General features: G+C 40.4%; 1 protein-coding gene across 1 annotated transcript in view; it reads left to right on the top strand.

Moving 5' to 3' along the window:
- Positions 1-745: 745 nt before the first annotated feature.
- Positions 746-11,731, top strand: part of LOC115156066 (sodium-driven chloride bicarbonate exchanger-like) — a 50,994-nt gene continuing 40,008 nt past the window's right edge. The window contains exon 1 of the mRNA XM_029703297.1: positions 746-896. Within this exon, the coding sequence (XP_029559157.1) occupies positions 849-896 (48 nt within the window). The 5' untranslated portion in view covers positions 746-848. The remainder of the gene's footprint in view (positions 897-11,731) is intronic.

Here is an 11,731-nt window from a genome sequence, read left to right as displayed (position 1 = left end):
AAACACTGCCAGCAGCGTCTCTATTTGCCTACTTGAGCCGACTTCGAGCTGGGGTAGGCTGGTTCGTTTCACGTATCAGGCCCTCGGTCTGTGCCGGGAGAAGGCGGCGTTGGCCGTTTAAGAGAGCGGTGAATGTGCTTGGAAAAGGGCACACCCGGAAGTCAAATCCTGGGGATGCAGGACAACATAACGAACTGTTGATGATTCCCCTCGTTCACCAAAAGGCATGTGCGATTAGAATGGTCAGACCAAGAATATAATAAGCGTTCTGAGCTTTGATCAACTCAAGGGGCAATATTTAGATATTGACCCGTAATTTATTTTATTTATTGTGTACAAAATATATATTTGTATTATAATATATATATATATTATTATATATTATTATATATATATTATATATATATATATATATTTGTATATGTAGTTACGGCCATGTATATGCTCTCAGTTCTACTAATGTAGTTTGAGTCAGTGAGTTGTGTAAAGTTTGTCTCGGGTGTCTTTTAGAATTGTAATTTTGTCATAATAAACATCAGCGAGATACGGTAGCCTACCAAACTTATACATTTATGAGAAACACCCTCGACAATAAAATGTGCTCCCAACAATCTATTCTACGGCGTCACAAAGCAAGAAGGATGCTTATGGTTTGTGTGCAATTGATAAAATATAAACTGCGCCCATGTGAGGAATAATTATATCTGCCAAGGCTTCACGACTACTGCTAAACATGTGACCATAGCGTGTCATTTCGTGGTTTTCCGTACTGCACTTTTCAGACCTAACACTGGGAATAGTAAAAATAACACCCCCATTCCATAGTCCGGGAGTTAGACTATAGGAACATGGACTTTAAGGACCAAGGCGCTCAAATGGAGGCGCTACTGCCAACGGTAAGAAGCTACTCTTTCCCATTGCAGTACACTGACTAGGCGGACGTTATCTTCTTTGTGGGGCACTCATCTTTAAGATCCAAGTATTTGAGGGTGAAAATAATTTTGATTTTTTGACAAGTATCATGTTAAATGTACTACAGTATCATATTCTAGACGATATCAAAATCAGCGATATCGAACTAATTAGATCAACAGGGAAGCCGGTATAATTGATCATAATACGCTATGATCAACCACCTGCAGTTTTTTATTTATTTTTATTTTTATTTAACCTTTATTTAACTAGGCAAGTCAGTTAAGAACAAATTCGTATTTACAATGACGGCAGTACCTAGCATAACATATGCCATATTATTTTCACACACCAGACAGTTTCAACCTATTCATGAATGACTTTTGTATTTTCATGTGAAATGCAATTTCATTTATTTTTGACAGCTTTGAATGATGTTCCATTATGCAGCAATAGGCTTCTCATAAATTTGAAATGATAATATCAGTGAAATTCGATATATTTCTCTTCTCCTCAATAGGCTGTATCGACTCATGTATGGATGCTCGTTCCTGCCACGCAAAAAACGAATCTGACTACAAATTATGACATAGTAATTCATAATTATGAGAGTAAGACATTATTGTGAAATAGTAAGTTGTAAGTAAGTTGTTATTATGAGAGTGTAAGTCATAATTATGAGATAGTAAGTTGTTATTATGAGAGAGTTAGTCATAATTATGAGATATATCATTATAATGACATAGTCAGTAATAATTATGAGATAGTAAGTTGTTATTATGAGATTGTAAGTCATAATTATGAGATAGTAAGGTCATTATTAGGAGATAACTAGTCATTATTTTGAGATATGTAAGCCATAATATTATAGTAAGTTGTAAGTGTGTGTGTGGAGAGAGAGAGAGAGAGAGAGAGAGAGAGAGAGAGAGAGAGAGAGAGAGATTCTATATTAAGGGGCTGGAGAGTTTTGTTGATGTGAGTTGGTGCCTGTTTTAAAATCAGGGACTGGTACATCCATTTTTGGACTTTACATTATTATTGAAGAATATAACTTATAAATGCCTCATGAGCAACAGTCTTACCCCATCAGAACCCAAAATATAAGCTTGTTTAACTCCATTGTTTGTAAACAATGTAATTATAAACAAACACTGTATAGCTTCAAAACATGCTTAAAACTTTCATTTTGATCTCATACAGGGCATTCGAAAAGTATTCAGACTATTCAGACCCCCTGACTTTTTCCACATTTTGTTATGTTACAGCCTTATTCTAGAATGGATGAAAAAAAATCCTCATCAATCTACACATAATACCCCACAATAACAAAGCAAAAACAGGTTTTTCAAAATTTTAGTAAATGTATTCAAAATAAAACCTGAAATATCACATTTCTATAAGTATTCAGACCCTTTACTCAGTACTTTGTTGAAGCACCTTTGGCAGCGATTACAACCTCGAATTTCCTTGGGTATGACGTTACAAGCTTGCCACGCCTGTATTTGGGGAGTTTCTCCCATTCGTTTCTGCAGATCCTCTCAAGCTCTGTCAGGTTGGATAGGGAGCATCACTGCACAGCTATTTTCAGGTCTCTCCAGAGATGTTAGATCGGGTTCGAGCACAGGCTCTGGCTGTGCCACTCAAGGACATTCAGAGACTTGTCCCGAAGCCACTCCTGCGTTGTCTTGGCTGTGTGCTTAGGGTCGTTGTCCTGTTGGAAGATGAACCTTCGCCCCAGTCTGAGGTCCTGAGCACTCTGGAGCAGGTTTTCATCAAGGATCTCTCTGTACTTTGCTCTGTTCATCTTTCCCTCGATCCTGACTAGTCTCCCAGTCCCTGCCGCTGAAAAACATCCCCATAGCATGATGCTGCCACCACCATTCTTCACTGTAGGGATGGTATTGGCCAGGTGAGAGCGGTACCTCGTTTCCTCCAGATGTGACACTTGGCATTCAGGCCAAAGATTTCAGTCTTAGTTTCATCGGACCAGAGAATCTTGTTTCTCATGGTCTGAGTGTGCTTGTTGGCAAACTCCAAGCGGGCTGTCATGTGCATTTTACTGAGGAGTGTCTTCTGTCTTGCCACTCTACCATAAAGGCCTGATTGGTGGAATGCTGCAGTTATGTTTGACCTTCTGGAAGGTTCTCCCATCTTCACAGAGGAATTTTGGAGCTCTGTCAGGGGTGACCATAGGCGGCCAGCTCTAGGAAGAGTCTTGGTGGTTCCAAACTTCTTCCATTTAAGAATGATGGAGGCCACTGTGTTCTTGGGGACCTTCAATTTTTTTGTACCCTTCCCCAGATCTGTGCCTCTACACAATCCTGTTTCAGAGCTCTACAGACAATTCCTTTGACCTCATGGCTTGGTTTTTGCTTGGACATGCACTGTCAACTGTGGGACCTTATATTGACAGGTATATGCCTTGCCTGATCATGTCCAATCAATAAAACTTACCACAGGTGGTCTCCAATCAAGTTTAGAAACATCCCAGGGATGATCAATGGAAACAGGATGCACCTGAGCTGAATTTCGAGTCTAATAGCAAATGGTCTGAATACTTATGTAGATAAGGTGTTTCTGTTTTCGCTTTGTCATTATGGGGCATTGTGTGTAGATTGATGAGAAAACATTTGTATTTAATCCATTTTTGAATAAGACTGTAATGTAATAAAGTGTGGAAAAAGAAAAGGGGTCTGAATACTTTCCGAAGGTACTGTATAGGGGAGTCCTTTCGTCTATGTATTTGAGAGTGGTTACATTTATCCTGTTCCATTCCTCAGCTGTTTACCAAATAAAGTTATGATTTATCATCTCATAATTGACTTACTATCTCATAGATTTTATTGGGGGGCGGGAACGAGCTTCCATACTCATGTCATCTAGAATAGAATATAATAGAGTTCTTTATTTTCTTCTAAGAGGAAATTCCTTGCACAAGGACAAATTAAACCACCAGGTTCTAAAATATTAATATAAACATATTGCTAATGAATACATTTGTGAATCTGTCCAAAAAAGCTGACTTTCAACAACAGGCTACCATTGTCAGTGAAGAGTGTAGCTTAGCGTTGCAGGCCTGTACACATAATTGTAATTGCTTCTCCTATGCCAGATGCCATTTAAATTTACATTTGGTAAAACCAGTGGTGACCCCATGCGCCGAGATTATACAGTATATGAACCCAGGGAAATAGATTGTACAGTATGTTTACACTGACATTCACAGAATCACAGACTCATGAGTGCAATCTATAAACTCATAAACCTGATGCTAGGGGATGGTCTCAGGGTGCCTGCCAAGTGCCCTGCTAAAGATCAGAGAGAGCCTTCTTAATATAAATGAGATAAGTGATCAGACAAGTTGTATGTGTTCCAGTGGCAGCCTATTCCCTTCAGTACACTACTTTTGACCGGGACTCATAGGGCTCCCGTCAAAAGTAGTGCACTACGGAATAGGCTGCCGTTTGTAACGAAGATGTTGTCCCACCTATAGAGACAACCCATTGGGCAAACCATGTCATTTCGACGTGGAAATGTGGGTAATATTTGGTTGAGACGTTGATCAATGAGATGTCAACCTTAATTCACCCACTCAAAAAGACAGACAGAAGTTTTTTGAATTCCCAATGTGTTATCACTATGAATTCAACCATATGAAAGCTCAACCAAATCCCAATGGAAAAACAATGTCAGATTTTTGGTTTAGTTGTCATCTCAATGTGTTATCACTGCACTTTCAACCATTTATATAGCAACAAAGTCCAAATGGGAATACAATGTCAGATATTTTGTATTTCATTTGTTATCACTGTGCTTATCTAATAGCACAACTAAATTACCTGGATTGCAGTTGAGATTACATTAAAAGGACATGGTGCAAGTGATCAATGCTGTACAAGATTCTGTGCAGATTATTATAGCAATTGTGAATATCTCCTCAGACCTGCAACATGTGCATCGAATCAAATCAAATCAAATTGTATTTGTCACATATACATGTTTACACATTTAGGAGATGGTTGTGTTTCTAGCTCCAACAATGCAGTAATATCTAAAAATTCACAACAATACACACAATACACACAACCTAAAAGTAAAATTATGGAATTAAGGTATATATATAAGTGGCATAGACTAAAATGCAATAGAATTGAATACAGTATATACATATGAGATGAGTGAAGAAAAAACATGTAAACATTATTAGAGTAACTAGTGTTCCATTATTAAAGTGGCCAGTGATTTCAAGTCTATGTATATAGGGCAGCAGCCTCCAAGGTACAGGGTTACGTAACTGGGTGGAAGCCGCCTAGTGATGGATATTTAACAGTCTGATGGCCTTGAGATAGAAGCTGTTTTTCAGCCTCTCGGTCCCAGCTTTGATGCACCTGTACTGACCTCGCCTTCTGGATGATCGCTGGGTGAACAGGCAGTGGCTCGGGTGGTTGATGTCCTTGATGATCTTTTTGGCCTTCCTGTGACATCGAGTGCTGTAGCTGTCCTGGAGGGCAGGCAGTTTGTCCCTGGTGATGCGTTGGGAAGACCGCACCACCCTCTAGAGAGCTCCATGGTTGCGGGCGGTGCAGCTGCAGTACCAGGCGGTGATACAGCCTGACAGGATGCTCTCAATTGAGCATCTGTAAAAGTTTGTGAGTGTTTTAGGTGCCAAGCCAATTTTCTTCAGCCTCCTGAGGTTGAAGAGGCGCTGTTACGCCTTCTTCTCCACACTGTCTGTGTGGGTGGACCATTTCAGATCGTCAGTGATGTGTACGCCAAGGAACTTGAAGCTTTCCACAGTAGAGAGTTTATTCTGATTAGCGATTTTCTGCATTTATTGGATTGCCATCAGGTAGCCTGATTTCAGATGTGTCCGTGTAAACAGGATTATTAGGGACATCGTTCTTCTTGCAAAGCATGTAAGCATTTTAATCTAAATATTACATTAATCTGACTATCCACAATAATCTCCTTATTGTGTGCCTGTAACCGTACTCAGTGACAAATATATAAGCTAAGCAGGGCTTGGTTGAAACCTTTGGTGGGAGAACAAATGAATAGCAGTAGCTAGAGCAACTCACCATAGGAGGTGCTGCCCAGCCTATATATTTTTTTTTCTGATAGTGGATATAAGGTTGAAAATCTGACTTAGTTTAAAAGGTACAAATTCAACATATTTTATACCGGGTTTGTCTATGTTGAAAAGGGGTTACAATGATGACATAATCCTGTGGTTGAAATTCCACCCTCAAAACAAAAGTTTTTGTTGATGACGTTTTTCAAACAGGTTTTTAAATTTTTTTTTAGACTTTTTGATGACAATATATTTTCCATGTAGATTCCACGTCACAATACGTCGAAAAATGACATTGAAACAACGTTGGTTCAACCAGTTTGTTTCCATTGGTTATAGACAGTCGTCCATCCCTTCAAGTGCACTTTAGGCCAAGGGTATCTGTAACCAGGAATAAAACTATATTTGACATTTGCCTGTGGACAAAGTTAACGTATCTTGCACTGCACATAACTGGTAAAGTATTTTGGTTGGCTGCATTGGTGGGCGATGGAATGCCCATTTCTAGCTTTTTGGGGGCCCTAAGTGAGATTTGGTTGGGGATCCCTGCCACCTCACGGGCAAAAGATTTTAGAAGAGTGGAGAGAAACTTTTACAGCTTTAAATATAAAGTCCTGCAATTCTACATATTTTGGCCTTCAGAAAACCACCCGAGCCACTGCCTGTTCACCCCGCTATCATCCAGAAGGTGAGGTCAGTACAGGTGCATCAAAGCGGGGACAGACAGACTGAAAAACAGCTTCTAGCTTATGGCCATCAGACTGTTAAATAGCCATCACTAACCCGGTTACGCAACCCTGCACCTTAGAGGCTGCTGACCTATATACATGGACTTGGAATCACTGGCCACCTTAATAATGGAACACTAATCACTTTAATCATGTTTAAATAATGTTTACATACTGCTTTACACCTCATATGTATATACTGTATTCTATTCTGCTGTATTTTAGTCAATGCCACTCCGACATTGCTCGATCTAATATTTATATATTTCTTAATTCTGTTCTTTTACTTTTAGATTTGTTTGTATTGTTGTGAATCTTTTTTAGATAGTACTGCACTGTTGGAGCTAGGAACACAAGCATCGCTACACCTGCAATAACATCTTCTAAATATCTGTATGTCACCAATACAATTTTATTTTAATTTTATTTGAAATGTTGCAGTTTTAAAGCAGATTTTCTGCAATGCTATTCTTTTTTTTCTTCCATGGGACAGAGAGACAACTTTGCAGTTTTAAAGCAGATTTCCTGCAGTTCTACACATTTTGCTATGACTTATGCCATGTTCATATGATATCTGAGTGAGAGTGACTAACAAAATCCATTGGGGCCCCAATTCGGCCATGATTACTACAAGGTTTAGATAGCTGGCTAGACCAACTTACCTAGCAATCTATTAAATATTAGCTGACATGGGTTAATTAAATGACTTTCAGTGACTGACATAACAAAAGGAAAGCTGCTCATGCACTACCAAATTTTGAAATTGCACGTTGTGTAGCCTATTCTACTATCCAAACTATCAGTAAGTTTAGACCCCGACTGACTCCTAGTGGTCGCAGGGCCTTAAGCTGCTTATGTCGCTTATGCCTCGAAACGGCACTGGATGATGGGCTTCCTAAGAGCATATCCAGCAACTGCACAGGCCGCTGATGTCAACCTCAGTTTAGCATGTCTCTGAGTGCTTGTGGAAGGAAGGATGCAATTAACATTTTTCAAACTAGTCCAGATGAAATTAAAAATAAAATGTTTATGTACTTCCAGCATCTCTGCTACTCTAATCACTTCCGAAGAGATTTGTTTTCATTATCCATTTGCTGTTGACAGTAAAGCAGCTTTTTATATAACCCCCAAAATACAATCCTCTTCATAGACTGCATTGACTGGTGTGATGGCTGACAGGAGGATGACTGGTGGATGAGGCTGTTCTGTTCTTGTTCCTGTGCTTAATGCTGTTACGTACCAATTTCACAGTCATTTAGGTGTGGGGAAATAAAACCATGTATAACTTTCTCCAGATCAGTGACTGAAATAAAAGACTTGACTTTAGCTATATTTTTTAGATGATAAAAGCAGGACTGGACAACCTTAACATGCAGATGGAGGTTTAGGTCAGGGTCCAACATTTGAATGCTCTTTTGGTTGTTTTGAGCCATGTGGAATGACGAGTAGAGTAATCTCTGCTGTGCACAAAATGTTGATGTGCCCATTATCCAATCAGACCTCACACTTCATCAGCAATTTGATTTAGATCAGATTTACTTCCTTGTCTGTTGTTTACAGAAATGTAATTTACGTACAGAGAATGCCCTGTGTTAAAAATCCACAACAAAAAGATGAGATATAAAGATTTGAAAGATACATACAAAGAATTCATGAAGATGACAACTTATTTTATGTGACATCCCACTAGGCACAGATGTCAGTTCAATGTCTAGTTTTGATTGACATTTGGTTGAGTTGTCAACTAGGGTGAATTCAACGTGAAATCAACAAAACCATTCACCAAGCCATTGGATTTAGGTTAAAAGTCGGGTGGAAAAAAATGTTTAAATTCCCTTACGGTAATGACTTTTTGCAAATCCAATCAGTTTTCCACATTGATTCAACGTCATCACATTGAATTTTCTTGTTGAAATGTTGTGGAAACAACGTTGATTCAACCAGTTTTTGCCCAGGGGGATATGTCTTCATACATTTCCTGTAATTAGACCATCCTCCTTTCAACAGCGATAGTATAAATATGCATGTATTGCCCACATGGCATTGCTGTATTCACTGCATTCATATATCAGACTCATATTCAGAGGCATCATCATCATAAATATTGGATATACTTTCATTATATTCTAGTCCAGTAGTTGCTGAAAGCTATATAGTATACAGTACCTTCGGAAAGTATTCAGACCATTTGACATTTTCCACATTTTGTTACGTTACAGCCTTATTCTAAAATGGATTAAATCGTTTTGTTTTTTTTTGCAAATGTATTAAAAATCAAAAACAGAAATATCTTATTTACATAAGTATTCAGACGCTTTGCTATGAAACTCGAAATTCAGCTCAGGTGCATCCTGTTTCCATTGATCATCCTTAAGATGTTTCTACAACTTGATTGGATTCCACCTGTAGGAAATTCAATTGATTGGACATGATTTGGAAAGGCACAAACCTGTCTATACAAGGTCCCACTGTTGACAGAGCATGTCAGAGCAAAAACCAAGCCATGAGGTCAAAGGAATTGTCCATAGAGCTCCGAGACAGGATTGTGTCGAGGCACAGATCTGGGGAAGGGTACCAAAACATTTCTGCAGCACTGAAGGTCCCCAAGAACACAATGGCCTCCATCATTCTTAAATGGAAGAAGTCTGGAACCACCAAGACTCTTCCTAGAACTAGCCACCCAGACAAACTGAGCAATTGGGGGAGAAGGACCTTGGTCAGGGAGGTGACCAAGAACCCAATGGTTACTCTGAAAACTCTAGAATTCCTCTGTGGAGATGGGAGAAACTTCCAGAAAGACAACCATCTCTGCAGTACTCCACCAATCGGGCCTTTATGGTAGAGTGGCCAGACAGAAGCCACTCATCAGTAAAAGGCACATGACAGCCTGCTTGGAGTTTGCCAAAAGGCACAAAAAGCCTCTCAGACCATTACAAACAACATTCTCTTGTCTGATGAAACCAAGATTGAACTCTTTGGCCTGAATGCCAAGCATCACGTCTGGAGGAAACCTGGCACCATCCCTACGGTGAAGCAGGGTGGTGGCAGCATCATGCTGTGGGGATGTTTTTCAGCAGGAGGGAATCTTAGACTAGTCAGGATCGGGTTAAAGATGAACGGAGCAAAGTACAGAGAGATCCTTGATGAAAACCTGCTCCAGAGCACTCTGGACCTCAGACTGGGGCGAAGATTCACCTTCCAACAGGAAAATGACCCTAAGCACACAGCCAAGACAACGCAGGAGTGTCTTTTAAGGGACAAGTCTCTGAATGTCCTTGAGTGGCCCAGCCAGAGCCCGGACTTAAACCTAATCCAACATCTCTGGAGAGACCTGAAAATAGCTTTGCAGCAACGCTCCCCATCCAATCTGACAGAGCTTGAGAGGATCTGCAGTGAAGAATGGGAGAAACTCCCCAAATCCAGGTGTGCCAAGCTTGTAGCGTCATACCGAAGAAGAGTCGATGCTGTCATTTCTGCCAAAGGTGCTTCAACAAAGTACTGAGTAAAGCGTCTGAATACTTATGTATGTAAATGTCATATTTCAGTTTTTTTGTTTTCAATAAATAGCAAAAATGTCTATTAACCTGCTTTTGCTTTGTCATTAAGGGGTATTATGGTAGCTCCTCTCCCATTCCCCAGGGACTCTCATTTGTTGACTTCTGTAACCATAAAAGCCTTGGTTTCATGCATGTTAACATTCTACCTAAGTTTGTTTTATTCACTGCTTTAGCACACTCTGCCAACCTGGATGTCCTAGCCGTGTCTGAGTCCTGGCTTAGGAAGGCCACCAAAAATCCTGAAATATCCGTCCCTAACTATAGCATTTTCCGACAAGATTGAACTGCCAAAGGGGGTGGAGTTGCAATCTACTGAGACATGCTTAACACCCCGGCCATCCTTCAATCTAAACTAGATGCCCTCAATCTCACACAAATTATCAAGGAACCTACCAGGTACAACCCTAAATCCATAACCATGGGCACCCTCTTAGATATCATTCTGACCAACTTGCCCTCTAAATACACCTCTGCTGTCTTCAACCTGGATTTCAGCGATCATTGCCTCATTGCCTGCATGCGTAATGGGTCCGCGGTCAAACGACCACCCCTCATCACTGTCAAACGCTCCCTAAAACACTGCAGCGAGCAGGCCTTTCTAATCGACCTGGCCCGGGTATCCTGGAAGGATATTGACCTCATCCCGTCAGTAGAGGGTGCCTGGTTGCTCTTTAAAAGTGCTTTCCTCTCCATCTTAAATAAGCATGCCCCATTCAAAAAATATAGAACTAAGAACAGATATGACCCTTGGTTCACCCCAGACTTGACTGCCCTTGACCAGCACAAAAACATCCTATGGCGTTCTGCATTAGCATCGAATAGCCCCCGCGATATCCAACTTTTCAGGAAAGTCAGGCACCAATATACTCAGCCAGTTAGGAAAGCTAAGGCTAGCTTTTTCAAACATAAGTTTGCATCCTGTAGCACTAATTCCAAAACGTTTTGGGACACTAAAGTCCATGGAGAATAAGAGCACCTCCTCCCAGCTGCCCACTGCACTGAGGCTATGAAACTGTCACCACCGATAAATCTACGATAATCGAGAATTTCAAGAAGCATTTTTCTACGGCTGGCCATGCTTTTCAACTGGCCACCCCTACCCCGTTCAACAGCTTTGCACCCCCTTCAGCAACTTGCCCAAGCCTCCCCCATCTCTCATTCACCCAAATCCAAATAGCTGATGTTCTGAAAGTGCTGCAAAATCTGGACCCCTACAAATCAACTGGTCTAGACAATCTGGACCCTATCTTTCTAAAAATATCTACCAAAATTGTTGCAACCCTAGCCTGTTCAACCTCTCTTTTGTATCGTCTGAGATCCCTAAAGATTGGAAAGCTGCCACGGTCATCCCCCTCTTCAAAGGGGGAGACACTCTAGACCCAAACTGTTATAGACCTATATCCATCCTGCCCTGCCTTTCTAAAATCTTCGAAAGTCAAGTTAACAAACAGGTCACCGACCAT

This window comes from Salmo trutta, chromosome 20 (genome assembly GCF_901001165.1).
Source record: "Salmo trutta chromosome 20, fSalTru1.1, whole genome shotgun sequence".
Lineage (NCBI taxonomy): Eukaryota > Metazoa > Chordata > Actinopteri > Salmoniformes > Salmonidae > Salmo > Salmo trutta.
This window is presented reverse-complemented; position numbering and strand designations above follow the sequence as displayed.